This window comes from Camelus dromedarius, chromosome 10 (genome assembly GCF_036321535.1).
Source record: "Camelus dromedarius isolate mCamDro1 chromosome 10, mCamDro1.pat, whole genome shotgun sequence".
Classification (NCBI taxonomy): Eukaryota; Metazoa; Chordata; class Mammalia; order Artiodactyla; family Camelidae; genus Camelus; species Camelus dromedarius.
Window position 1 is genome coordinate 47,753,314 of NC_087445.1, and position 14,405 is coordinate 47,767,718.

At 53.9% G+C, this 14,405-nt stretch overlaps 1 protein-coding gene across 4 annotated transcripts in view; it reads right to left on the reverse strand.

Annotated features, from left to right (window-relative positions):
• Positions 1-9,363, reverse strand: part of PAX5 (paired box 5) — a 176,692-nt gene extending 167,329 nt beyond the window's left edge. The window contains exon 1 of one of the 4 annotated variants that reach the window (XM_064490316.1): positions 8,881-9,363. In XM_064490316.1, the coding sequence (XP_064346386.1) occupies positions 8,881-8,926 (46 nt within the window). In that variant the 5' untranslated portion in view covers positions 8,927-9,363. Of the gene's footprint in view, positions 1-1,480; positions 2,644-8,880 lie in introns of those variants that run through there. The other 3 variants (XM_031450041.2, XM_064490317.1, XM_010995564.3) reach the window with 3 other exon arrangements.
• Positions 9,364-14,405: the final 5,042 nt, after the last annotated feature.

Below are 14,405 nucleotides of genomic sequence, written 5' to 3' on the forward strand. Positions count from 1 at the left end.
GCTCACTCTGTGATATCAGAGCCTCCCTTGAGCCCAGCTGTCTGCGCAGGAAAAGGCTGCCGGGGGTGCTGGGGTCATCATGGACTGGAAACCGTTTTGGCACAGGCCCCAAATGGTGAGGAATCGTTTGGGCTAGGACAGAAGCAAGCGGCTTCTCTGCACAAATCTCCTCACAGCTTTGGTGGATGACCTCGGACTCGGGAAACTGACACAAAGAGAAACTGACTTGCCCGCAGCCAGCCCCAGGAGCCGAGATCAGCATTTCCCTGCTTACCAGGCCATTCGGCCCTTCAGGGCAGAAATGAACATATTCGCCCCAGGAAGCTCGACTTCTCTCCAGCCGGGTCTCTGCTGCCTTTGTTAAACAGAGGACCCAAGGCTAAGGAAGCAGGATCCTGGGCTGTCTGAAGGCTTGGGGAGGGTTCACAGCCCAGGAGTGACTCCTTGACCAGCGGCCCATGAGGACTCAAGCTGGGCATCTGGCTGGATACCGCCGAAGCCTGGTGCCTTACTCTGGCCCAGCCCTGCAGCGCTCAGAAGGGAAATACGATTCGTTCCACTTGGAATTTCCTCGAAATCTCCGAATCTAATCCGGCGTTAACTCACCGTGAGAGGAGCGCTTATCTCACAGGAGGCTGTGCTAATGGGTGAACTGGCAGATCCCAGCGGGTCAGGCAACCAACCAGCCTCGTCTGTGCCCAAAATGACCCTTCCCGTCTCCTACACACACGGCATCTGTCAGAAAGCAAGGGTGCCTGTATGGTAACCGGCTTCTTTTTGATTTTCTTTTTAAGAGGTGAAGCCATCAAGAGGCAAGCGTCCTGCAGAGACGACTTGATAGTGCCTTTAAGGATCTCTGTATGAACTGGCGGCTTCTAATCAGAAGCTCAGCTCAGGGAACGCTACTTCGTTGATTTTTCAAATCCCACTCCTCAACTCCAGGACGCTTTTGGAGCTCTGGACTTGGTATCCTCACCTAGCTCTCAACCTCTTCCTCCACACATACAAGCACACATGCACTGCTACAGGCCCCACTTTCCCTCCAAGCTCCAGTTTTGTTCAGACCCACGGCTGAAAAAGACACCACTGGGGTTGGGGTGTGGGGTGCTGTCTGAGACTCAGAATGACCTCTTCTTACAGCTTTGTGCCCTCCAACTAGCCTGGCCCAGAGCCCTCTCCAGGTCAGAGCCAGGATTCTCTCGACACCCTGAGATGTTGCTGCTGGAGCCTCGGAAAGGCTGCAGCTCGCTGCCTACACTACCCGTTGCTGGAGGCGGGATTCCTGGTGCCAGGTGCTCTGGCCCAGTCGGCCAGGCGCGTTGTTCCACATACCATGCCTGGGAGCCCTGTACTTTGCAAAGTTTACTGCGTAGCCACGGAAGTCCTGGATCCTCCCGTCCTTAGTACCTGCCCCGCGGTCCGGCACCCCCAACCCCGTCCCGGCGGGAGAGTGAGAGAAGCGAGCTCGCCGCCTACTTACTATGCATGGATGCAAACGGGTCGTGCTTACAGTGTATTTCCATCAGGGCGCTCCAGACTGCAGGCCGGCCCACGCTGCCGCCTCTCGGCGCCAAGGGGCTGCCCAGCGCGGCTAGGGAGCCACGCCGCCAGGCCGAGCACTGTGCGAAATGGGCTCAGAAATCACTGCGGGAGCTTCAGGGCCTCTCAGAGCCTCCCTGCCGGAGATCACCGAGAGCTGCGCCTAGAGGCGGGAAACGGCGCTAGTGCAGTCGGTCTGCGAGTGGTGCGTCCAACTCCTGGTAGCTCCCTCCCGGGCTGTCTCAGGCAGCGGCTTCGCACCCGGCCTGGGCTAGATGCCGCCAAGGCGCCAGCAGCTTCGGGGGCATAGTTTAGGGGCCTGCCTCCGGGACGGCCTGGAGCCCCCGGCCTCCTTAGGAGTGGCTTTAAGGAGGCCTGTGGGACACACAGCCCTTGGCTTCACTCAGGGGGCAGTGAGGCCCACGGGCTGACAGGCTGGTTCCGCAGCCTCGCTGCCTCTGGAGTCTCTCCTCGACACTTCGGTCTCCACCGGATCCTTTCTCTTTCTGTTTCTTTGAGTCTCTGGATCTCGGACTTGCTGCTTCAGCCTCTCTCCACCCGGCTCTCCGACGTCTCGGAAGAAGTTGCAAAGAACTTCTTCTCTGGCGGCGCTGGGGCCCCACCGGGTTCTAAGACCCTTATGCCACTGACTTGGGGCCGAGACTCCGGAGTCCCCGGGAGCCTGCAGCCCTCACACCCTGGAACCCACTGTCTTCAAAGTTCCCGCGGGCCCCGCTGCTCCCCCATCGCCGGAGCCAAGAATACGAACAACAACGACAGTCTCCTCATCGCCTGAGAATCTACCTCTCACCCACTAACTCTTCAAGCTTCCTCTCCCTTCTCTCGGAGGTCTGATTCGAGTGTCTTTCAGTTGCCTCTTCCGGGACGGCCGCCGCGCCTGCCCCAGGCGTTAGAGCGAGGGACAGAGAAGAGAGTAAGATCCCCTCCACCGAGGCCGCCGGGACTACCAATACTGAAATACAGCCTCTGTCGGCTTTGACTGCCCGCGCTGCCGCTGCCGCCGCCGGCTCTAGCCCTCCGCCTGCTCGGCGCGCACAGTGCTCCACCACGCCGCCCCGGAGCCGCTTTCAGGACCCGCTGCGTGTGGACAGCGCCGCCCGGGGCTCAGCCTCCCTCCGGGCGGGGGCGGGGCGGGGGCTAACCTGCCAATCACGCTAATCAAGCCAATCAGAGAGGTGGTAACCGGCTCTGGCCCGAGACATCGTCCCATTGGCTGAGCAACCGGCGGGCTCCGCCTGATTAGCCGATACCTGGGCAATGGGAGAGAATGGGGGGCGGGGCCCAGGCTGCGGCGCCACGTTCATTGACAAACGCGCGAGGCGAAGGCCTAGCGGAGCGCGGATTGGGGGAGGGGGAAGGGGAATCCACATAGTGCCTGGAGAGTCCCGCCGCAGGTCTGGCGGGAGCCTGGTTTCCCTGACGCGGCACTGGGACCCTGGGATACCCTGAAGGATTGGAGGCAACCAAGGCGGGGATGGGTTGGAGTATAGTCTCAAGAAGACCCCCCCCCCCAAACACACACACAATGGATGTTGGAGGAAAACAAGGAGCCCAGTAGATATCTGGCTTTCAATTTAAGCACCATCAGACTCGCAATGGAAACGTAGTGTGCGCACATCTGCTCGGTTCTGACCTCAGTTTCCTCATCTGTAAAATGGGCAGAATTGGCTTACCGCGACTTTAATAAAGGCTCCTTCCAGCGGAAATATCTCATAGTTTTATCAAGTGCTTATTAAACCTATGCCACCACCTCCTCGTCCACCCTCCTCCCTCGTTCTAACAAGGATCCCCAATTCTGAGCTAACTGTAGGCAGAGACGCAGAGGAGAAAAACCTCACACTTCTTTAAAGTTAATAACCAGGGTTCTCCTGGGGAAGGGATCTATCTGATGCTCTGGACCAGGATGCTCAAGCACTGAGCCTTTAGTCCCTCTTTCCAGTCTCAGACCAGGAGCTGCCAGACACTTTGGGGGATCATGATGTGCACAGCTGAAAGATTCTGTCTACAGGGGCAATTCTGCATCTGGAGCTAGGCCTCTTGGGAACTCAATGAACCCAGCCTCTTCCAGCACTAATGAGAATGCCTAAAGCAGGCAGGTGGGAAAGCGCTTTCAATCTGCAAGGGTAGTGCAGAGCTGCGCTAGGTGATTTACTATGCTGCAGCTTTCAGTTGTCAAGAAAGCCCGACTATTCCTTTCCTGGGGAAGTTCTTGCCACTTTTCAAGACAAAATTGGTGGATTTCTAGCAGAACATTTTTAGTCCAGAAGGGCAGGGTCTTTGACCAGTGAGACTCAGTTTCTTGGGAATGTGAAGCCCTGGACCACAGTCAAAGAAAATGGACTTTGAAAAGTGACAGCCATTCTATATTCAGGAAGCACCTATTTCTGTGAGCACCTACATGTGCCCGGAGCCCAGCCCTGGCAGAGTTTCTGAAGACTCCCCTGTCCCAGAAGCTCGTGGGAGTGTTCCCAAGACCCACCGCTTCAGATTCATTCTATATAAATATAAATCCACCAAAAGAAGGGCTTTGTGATGCCTGCTCCGGAACTGGGCTTGTAAGGAGAGCAGAGCACAGGTCGACCCTGGGAGGACTCCCAGGTCATTCTCTGCTTCAGTCTCCTCTCTCTACCTCTGCCCAATTTCTCACACTCCTCCATGGGATCAGCGCTCGGGCCCACCTTCTGTTCCCGTCCCAGACCCAGCTGCCCCTAAACGGTAGCTAAGTTTCCGGTGCTGACACCGTCCCCACCCGCTCCAGGGCACAGCTGCAGAAAACAGCCCCAGGCAGACCTCTGGGGTCCCTGGAGGCTGCAGTATGCACTGGGGAGGAGTGGTGGCATTATCTCTCCTTTGTCAAGAACCCCGCCTGTCCGGGTCTTCCACACACACCCTCCCCCGACTTGGAGCAGGAAGATGGCAACATCGTAGAGGGAAGGGGATGAGTTAGGGTTCCCTACTTCGCTCCACCCGGTGGCACTCTATAGATTAGAAGTGGACTGAAAATTCGACGTGGTGGCTCTACATTCCCACCGGGGAGGTGGGAATATGGGGATGCCCTGAAGAATGCAACCCATGACACCTCCACCTCCAGCCCCACTCCAGTTCAGACCTAGAAACTCAGATTCTAAAGTCTTAGAGCTAAAAGGGCATACATTTCCCATTTTACAGATGCGGAACCTGAGGCCAAGATGGGATGCAAGTTGTCCAAGATCACATAGCAAGTCTTGGGTAGAGGAAATGCTGCGAGCTAGAAACCTGTTTCTTAAGGGTTTCTCCAGAGCCACTCCTGGGATAGCAGGGTGTTTTTTGGGGTGTGGGGTGGAGGGTGGTTGTATTTTGCCAAATCAAAGAACCCAGCTAGGATATGCCCATACGAACCAGTTTTCCTTCTGATACTAGTGTAGCTTGGATCGAATCCCAGAAGCATTGCTGGGGTAGAATGGAACCACATATATTACCTGAACAGAAAGAGCTCAAATTCCCATTTCACACACAAGGCTTTTGGCTTCAGGATGGTGTTGAGCAGCCTAAGCTGGGTGGCAAAAGCAGCTCTCTTTCTCACCTTTTAGTGCGGAGCAGAGGGAATTCCCTCTGGGTGCGGGGTTATTTACAGCCATCTGAGCCTGCTGGCTTCCTGGAACTTCTAATGCCAAGAAGCGCCATCAGATATCCTGGCCACCTAACTCAGCTTTACAGGCCACTAAACAAGGCCCAGAGAAGTTACTTTGATACACAGCGATTCCTTGACCAAGCCAGGCACTGCGCCTCAGTCCTGCCTCCGAGAGCTCACTAGCCCAACAGTCTGGGTCCAGGAGAGACAGGCTATCTGGGAACTGGTCTCCACGACTCTGTGCTGAGTGCAGTAGGTGACGCCATGCACAACGGTCTCATGGTTTTGTTCCCCCCCCCCCACTCCTACCCTCTCTCACCATGACTTTGAGTCTGGCTTTTTGCTAAGCGGGAGGAGGCCAGGGAAAGGAAACCCTCGGGAAAGAAATTCAATTTGTGTAAATCAAATTGCCTTGGGAAGTTTTGCTATTGAAAGAACGCTCATTGAGAATAATGTTTGAGAAGCCACATGCAGAGAAACATCCACCTTTATCTTTAGCCACAAACCGGGCTTTACTCGGAACACACTCCCTTCCTGCCTCCCTACTCCCTCCTCTAGGCCAGCCCCTCCTGTGCCCAGCGGTGTCTTGATGTTGGGGCTGCTATGGCGCTCCGTGGGCCTGAGATCAACTCCAGACTCCCGAAGTCCAGGTCTAGCCCATTTCCCTGTTCTTTCTCTGGGAAAAGCGAGACCTACAGAGCTCAGATTGGTTGCTCGGTTGGAGAAAGCCAGAGATGCTACAGTGGTGCTGTCCTAACTCGGTGGATCCTCTCTAACCCTCATTTTAAAAGCATCAAAGATAGAAAGCAATTGGCCCTAAGTTAGTCAGCTAGTTGGGTCAGAGACGATTGATTCTTGAGTGATTCCTGTACCTGGCCCAAGTCTGTTTGTAGGAATTGTGGGTGTGGAAGAAAAAGCGAGGAGAATTTAACCAGATTTTTCAAGAATTGTGTAAAGTGCCTTTACCAAGGTTTGTTATCCTTACCAGCGCACCGGAAGGCCAGGGGCTCTGGTACTACCTTTCTCTCTTTCCCTCCTCCTAGGGCTCAGCTTCCTCATGTGTCTAATGGGGGGAAAGAACCCCTGAGATGAGGCCTCCAGAGGTTCTGAAAGATGAAGCTCCATGGGTGGAGGGAATTATTCCACCAGGCTCATTCCAGAGCCGGGGGAATGGATGCCAATATCCAGGCAGGCAGTATTCAGCCTATCCCAGCCTCCCTGCCTTGGGACTCCTTAATTCCCACCTAGCTAACTCTTGTAATAGTCCTTTCTCTCCAGGGGGGCCTGTGGGGAGGAGGTGTCTTCTAGCAAGAATGAGAGGTTTAAGAGTGGAAAAATCACCTTTCAGTCCTACTCCCTCCATACCTTCTTCTGTATGGTCTCAGATAAATCCATGTCCCTCTCTGGACCTCAGTTTTTCCTTTTTTGTTACCACAAGGAAGAGGCTAGAGAAGAAGATCTTTAAGTGGCTCCCAGCTCAGTTCTGACTACATCCAACCTCAGATTTACAGGTAGAAGGGCATATCTGACTTCCCCAATATACAAATGGGGAAACTGAGGTCAAGAAAAGGTATGGAATATAGTTCTGAAGGAAGGAAAGGGCCGTCAAGTGACCCATAAAAGGCCTCAGAGTTGGGAGAGGGGAGAAGCCCCAGCAAAAACCCAAAAACCAGACTGAGACCCCCCCAGCCTGGCCAATTTCTCAGCTCCTGCCTCTTCCCCAGCGGAGGCCCAGACTGGTGCAGACAGACGGAAGTGTAGTGTTACCTGAGATACCCGCCCTTTCCCGGGCAGGGCCCTTACCCAACCCGACAGTGAAGAGGGGGCGTGGCTCTCCAGATTTTTAAACTCTGGCCAGCCTAGGGGCCCCCAGCCCCACCCAGGCCTGTCTCACAGAGGAATGAAATGCTTTATTGATTAAACGATTATTCAGGCTATTGAACTAATCAAAGAGCCCATCGACCGCCATGAATTACATTCTTCGTAGACAGCTTGTCAGGAGAGGCAGCCGGGCCAGCCACACAGACCCTTTATGGGACCCTCACAGGCCTCTGACCCATTCCCAAGCCATCACACCCCCTTGTCCCTGGTGCAGACACCTCTGGAGTCTTACCTACTAAGGGACCCGCAGCGGGGTATGGGGGTATGGGGAGAGTAGGGGAAGGAGCAGAGGGGGTTTCCAGGTTCCCTTTCCTGCACCTTCACCCTGGGGAATCCTCTTCAATTCCCTGCCTCTTAGATTTCTGCCTTCACTTCTCTTCAGTTATGATTTTGGAAACACGTATATGCCTAGGGAGTTTCCCTGGGCTTGAGTTACAAGTTCACCCCTCTCTCTCTCTGCTTTTTGACCTGTATTTAGGGCTGAGGTAGAGGTAGGGGCTCAGATCCACAGAGATGGGGGAAGGGAAGTTCTTTCAGGGCCAGAAGCGTGTTTGGATGGGGATTTAGCACATTTGGCCTAGTGAGTAAAAGAGGTTCCCATACCTGGCTTTTACCTCAGGGCAGACAGAGGCCTCCTGCTGCCTGTCACCTCCTCTCAGACATAAACACACCATGCCACCCCTTGCCTGTGCCTGAGGAAGGCATATCTGGCTCTGTGGCAGGAAGGTCTCTGTGCATACAGGTTCAGAACTGGATGCCCAGATTATGCACACATGTCCACCCACTTGTGCTCTCCTCCTGGCACCCACAAGATAAACCTGAGCATACAGTACACACACACACACACACCCCAGTGGCAAAGACCTGTCTAGGTAAAAGCTAAGGCAGACTGAGGGGGTTGTCCCTAGAAATGTCATGACTAGCGTACAGGTAGGCTGCCTCTTCTCACTTGTCAAGGTTGTGTCTGCAACAGGAGACACTTTTATACGAACGGTAGGCTCAACAGTACTCACAGAGTGAAGCAGTATACACCACACACTGAAGAGCTGCACACCTCCACTCCTGTTCTCTCAACAGAATGGGACCTGAGCCTGGCTGATGGTAGGCTTAGTACAACAGACCCCCACAGACCCTAGACCCATTTTGTGCCTAGAGGCAAGCACTTTTGTAAACTGGCATGTATACAGTGAACAGCTGTTGACATCCAAAAATGGAGGGGTCGGTGTAACCACCTTATTCTCACTTCCAGAACCACTTGGGATGTGACAGGTGAACACAGACCCTTAAAGGAGTAGATGTACACTCAGACACTCATACAAAATATATATATATTTGCCACTCAGACACTCATACAAAATATATATATATATTTGCCACTCATAGACACATTTTGGATACTCAAAAGAACAGTACTCAGGAACACGAACTCAAATGCATAATAACACTCATGAATATAAAGATACACATACACAGTCACAAAAATTCTCCAACACACACTCAGAAATTTTGGTATTATTTATACAGGGACACACAAACTCATTGTCACTCATGCACGACCTGAGCCCCTATGTAAACACACAGACCCAAACTTTCAGACCCCCAGATAAACACTCACATAAACTCTCAGAGAAAAACACAGGCAAACCCTCAGACACTTGGACTGATGCAGAAGTGTGTGAACAGATTGGTGAGAAGAAACGTGCCGCAGACAGATACGCAATCCCTGCGAAAATGAGGCGGACCCCCTCCCCCAGGGCCGACGTGCTTGAGGACCAGCGCCCGGCTGGGTCTCTGAGTTAGCACGCCTCGAGCCCGTATCACCGTCCTACCTGTCCTGCCGGTCCGAGGAGTCGGGTAATTTTTCTCTAAATCCATTTTGATTTTTCAGAACTTGATGGAATGGACAGGGGGAAAAAAGTTTCCACTTTTTTGTGCTTCTTTTTTTTTTTTTTTTTTTTTTTTTTTTTAGGTGCCAGGGGCCGCTCACAGGTCGGAATAATTCAAGCCTTCCGCTCCCCCGCCGAGCTGGGGTAGCTGATCACTGAGCTGAAACTAAACGTTTTAGGTGGAAAAAAAGCGTCCGAAGGCACCGTGAAATGATTAAGGAACTAAAGAGCTTCTCGCCATGTGAGATCATGTCCTGTTCTCGCCAACATCACAAGATGTCCCCAGACACGCTGCGCCCCAGCGTGCTGCCCCGCACTGCCGGCCCCGAGCTGGGAAAGGGTGTCCGCGCTGTGCGGCCCGGACTGCTCAGCTGGCCAGACGGGCCGGGCCGGGCCGGGCCGGGCCGGGCCGAGCCGGAGCAGTGCGGGAGGCGGGGAGAGCAGCAATGCCGCCGCCGCGCCGCCCTGGACTTTTATAGGGGGTTGGAGGGGGAGGGAAGGAAGGCTTCAGACGGAGCCGGGCGCTAGCCCGCGCTCTAACGCAAAGGTACCGACCACAAGCGAGCCGGGATCCCTGGCCTCGCGGCTGCACCTTCTACAAACTCCAGCGTCTGGGTGTCGCGGCCCTCTGCTGGGTGCGTGGGGTCGGTGACCTCTTTAGGTGCAAATCCCGGCACTTAAGCGGGCGCAGGCCGCGTTTTTGTTTTTAAAGAAATTAACCACCTTGCCAAGCAGGTGCATTTGAAATGGGTGCAGAGGCAAGCAGTTTTGCCAGGCATAGAAGGGGGCGTTCCAGTTTCTTCAGATTCACCCCTAGGGCGGCGCCCGCCTCCAGAGCTCCTAGCCACTCCACCCCCACCCCAAACCTGCAGCTCTAAAACTATTGCTGTATCCCTGACTCTAGGGCAGTGCAAGAACCCTAGAGATCCTAGGTCCCACTCCTGGTCCCAGAGTCCATCCACACACCGTGTTCCATTTTGGCCCAGAGCATAGAGGTTAAGCTGTGAAATGCTGGAGATAAAATCCGGGCCTCCACTTTGGAGAACCCGGGCTGAGCAGAACCGTCTCAGGAGGTCCAAGAGGTTGGCAGGAGTCCCAGATACCTTACTCCGGCCCATAGATGGAATCCCTTTGCCCTCCAGCCCGGAGACGTTGTGGCGTCCCCGAGCCCCAAGACTTGATTTCAGAAGGGAAATCAGCCCGAGAGAGACCGGGCAGAGGTTTGGCATGTCCAGCCGGCTCCCTTCTGCCCAGGCTCAAGACTTCCCTCCCCTTCCCCCTCCCCAGTCCCGAGTCCAGCTGCTCGGCTTGGCCACTGGAAGCCCTTGGGGCCCCGCTGCGAGGTGGTCACAGGGGCAAGGTTCTCGAGGGCGGGGGAGCGATCCGCAGGAGGACTCTTGGCCCGCCGGACAATGGCAGTTTCGAAAAGTGAATCGTCCTCAGCGAGAGTGTTGTTTGTTTTTTGGAGGGGGTGGTCACGAGGCTGGGCCTCAACCTAGTGGGGAGAGCCCAGAGCTCGAGAAAAGGGGGAGGGGGTGGCAGCGAGAACCGGACATCGCTTATCCACTGAGCCGATTTCGCCACAATCGGAAACGTGGCTGTGGATTCCCCGGTGCCCCCCCCCCCCCCAAGTAGTCTGCGCAGTCCCCCTGCGCCGCCTCTTCCTGCAGCCTACAGGTCCGGGTCCCTGCCCCAGCGATTTGATTTTTTTGGCCATCTCCGAGCGCTCGACTCTTCCTCCGCAGCCCGGCCCAAGCCTCAGCTTCTCGCCTCCCGCCTAGTCCGCGAGGGGAGGCTGCGCCGAGGAGTAGCGGCCTGTCCTCGCCTAGAGATCAAAAGCCCTCCCGGAATTGACATTTCACCCCCAGTTGGGGGCGGGAGTTGTTTGGGTTTTTTTCTGTTTAGAGGGTTTATTTTGTTTTTGTTTTCTGTTATCAGTGAGGCAGTCTTTTGTTTCGGGTGTTTTGCGTGTTGGTTTTTTGTAGATTTCATTTTAGCGGGTTTTGCTCTGTGAGTCTTGGTCTTTTGGGTGGGGTTTGTTTTCTGTTTTGTGTTTTGATTTTGCCTGCGTGTTGCACTTTGTCCTTGTAGGCTGCCTTTCTCTGTGTCATTTGGAAGGCTATTCTTTCTGCGTGGCGTTTTGATGTGTTTTGAATTTGTACTAGTGTGTGACGTTTGTGTTTTTTGCGTTAGGTTAATTTTGTGTTTGTAAGTGTTTTGTTTTCTTCGATTTTGATTTTGGTTATACGAGCCGTGCATTTATTTGGATGGGGGTTTTGGTTTATGTTTTCGTGTTTTGGCTTTAGTTTTTGTGTTTGTGGGATGCTTTGGTGAGTTTTGCGTGTGTGTTTGGCTTTGCGGGGCTTTGGGATTAGGGAGGGGACATCGGCCACTACTCTGTTGCAGTCTGCACCCAGGAAAGGCCAAGCATCAGGAGCTGAGGGTTCGCGGTGCTCCGAAATACCTGACCCCTGCGCCGCCGCGTGGTACTCTGCACGCTACAGACCAGCGCGAAACAAATGTGCGTTCCCGAGGGGGCGCCCGCCCTTATTCATAACCCCGCGGGTCGTGTGGCGCCAGAGCCCGGGTCAGAATTCACAGACCCCACCTCCGCTCGCGGGGTACCCAGGCCCAACTGCCATCCCCTTGCCCACCCTGTCTGCTGTGGGTTGATCTCCCTTTGCGTCTGGCCAGCGTGCTTCGGACCTCACGGACTCCCGCAGCGTTGGACCCAGGGGCAGCTTCCCGCCGCAGAGCAGGTGGCGAACCTCTTCGGAGGATCCGGAATTGATGCTGCGACCCTAGAGATACTGGGCAAGGGGCTATGGACGCGTGGAGTCTAGGCGCAGATCGTCTTTGGGACCCCCGAATATCCCCATCTCACTTGTCCGCAGCCCTAGAATCCTAGAAACCCAACTCCGCTCAGCTTTCGGTTTGGAGAGCTTGCCCTAGTTTGCAGCCATCGACACACAAATCCACACTCGAACATACGCATGCACAGCTAGAGAGCAAGAGCGAGCGAGCCGGCGCCTTGGTAGCAGCGGCCTGCATGGCGGAACCAGCGCTGGCACCACCTCAAGGGCAAGCCAAAGTGTAGTGACCGGAAATGTTCCAACAGAATAAGACATTTTTTCTGTCCACGTTGCCAGAACTTCTCCAACCTCGATACACAGGGATTTGTTTAAAGTTACACCAAGGAGAAAAGGAGAGGCAAATGTAGAGAGACAGAGAGACATGGTGGCTAAGTCGGCGATGAAACGCGGGGAGAATCTATAGAGAAAGAAATGTGGAGAGGGAGAGAGACAAGACTGTGCGGAAAGGCAGATAGGAGGCCCAGGAAAGTGGCTGGTGCGGAGGCTCCTCCAGGCCCCCGCGCGCTCTGGCATTCTCTAAGAGGGAGAAAGCAGAAACCGAGAACAGAGAGTGACAGCAAAAGAAAAGAGTAGCGGAAGGGGTTGGCCTAGGCACGCTGCGAGCATCGCTCCAGCTAAGACTCTGCAGTCGAGGGAGGGGAGGCCGACGTCGGGAGGCGAGGAGCCAAGGTCGGGCTCTGCTACTCGGCCAGGAAATAGCCGAGGACTCCAGGACTTGTGGAGCCGAGACTGAGGCTCGATTTCGGCCCGGTGCTCCCCTCTCCCCGATACCCCCATCCTGGAATCCAGCAAAGGTTGGGCCACCACGGTCCGCCCCTGGGCCTCCCTCTGCGAGATCCCGGGGAAACGTTGCGGAAAACGGCCCCGGCTTGGGGTTCTTGGGCTGGAGCTGGCTTCTGAGGGCGGATGGGAACAGACGTCCAGGCAAGAGGCGAGGGGGAGGCCCCGCCCTAAAGCTGGCGGCCCAGTTCTGGGAGCTGCTGAGGCCGCAGCTGGACTCGCAGGATTCGGGGTCCGCGCCGCGCCGCGCACGTGGCACAGCACCTTCGGCAGGCGGCGCCCCTAATGCCCAGCCCCGCCCCGATGCGTTTGTGGTGTCTGGATGGTGTCGGGATTGAAGGTGGACGCTGAGTCGCGGCGAGTATGTTCCTCGCGGTATAAGCTTGTGGCTTGCCTAGGGGCGGCGCCCCCGTGGTTGCGAGCGCCTCTCCACTGGCAACTCCCCGGGAGCAGAGCGCAAAAACCGCGCGACGCAGGCCAGCGGCCACCTCAGGTTTTCAAGAGGCGCCTGCGGCGGAAAGGAGCTGAGGAATGGTTTGGGTTGAGGTACCCATTTCTACTGGCATTGGGGTCCTCTGCACATAAAGGGCTTCGAGCTCTGGTTTCTGGCTCCCTGGGACACCATGTGCTAGCGGTTTGCCACCCAGAAACACGGGTAGTGCTGGAAAACACGATGGGCTGTGTTTGGGGAATCTGAAGCTCGAGGTGGATTATTTTATTGTTGTTTTACTTTACTGCCTTTCTTGCTTTAATTAAAAGTGTTACTGAGAGAAGCCTCAAACAGTCCAGATCCGGGTCATTAGGATGGGTTCATTTCAACTCAAATCCTGTAAATTCAATTCAGTTCCACGACTGTTTTCCAGCGCACAGGTACACATGGCAGACATCAAGTGTATGTGGTATACTTATGCACAGAGACGCGATATGCAGGCAACTCTTGGAGAATTTTGGGATAAAATTCACTATCTTGGAGTTACATTAGCAATATATGAATATGGAAAACAGGCAGTCAGTTGTATTTAAAATTTGCCAACACGTTCCAGCAAGCCACTGTTACCTAAGAATCCAAAACGGGGCACTGAAAAAATTTACTGGCACTCTGATTATCCAACACTGAAATCAAGTTTAAATCAGTTTATCTCCTCTTATATTTCCTTTTATATTTAACAATACCGTGATTTGTAAGTAATAAAATCATATTTGGCCAAAGTTAGTTTATATGCAGGATGTTTTACTTCTACCAATATTTATACAATGAATCGTTAACTCTCCCCACCCCTTTTTTCCTCCAATTTTTCCGTGTAATGTAATGTGAACTTTAAATATTCATGCGCCAACCCAGACCTGCATTTATTTAATATGTTTCAAACTAATAACATTTTAATATGATATAATTTGATACCATGAAGTGTTGGAAAATAAAGGAGCCTACTTCACAAGTGATTTCGAGTGCGTGCACAGGTTTAACGATTCTTAGAGTTTTTGGACGCAGATCAGAATGTTAAATGGAAGTAAAGCACGCCTGTAAGCAGGCCCTTCAGTGTTCCCCTTTCCTTCATTTTCCACTTTCCTGTAATAACTTCAGAGCTGTGGGAGAGGATCACAGCAGGATGGGGGTGTTTTCCCTGGAGCCTGTAGTGTGACCTTGCAAATCGCCAAGTGAATGCCTCAATCTCATGGCAGGTTTTGGACTGGCTTTTATTATTTCTTTTGCGAGGAAGCCTTATGGAGAGGAAAGTGGACTGCGGGATATGAAGTCTGGATTTGAGAACATGCCTGATATAAAACCGTGTGCTCTAAAATTCTTTCACATTT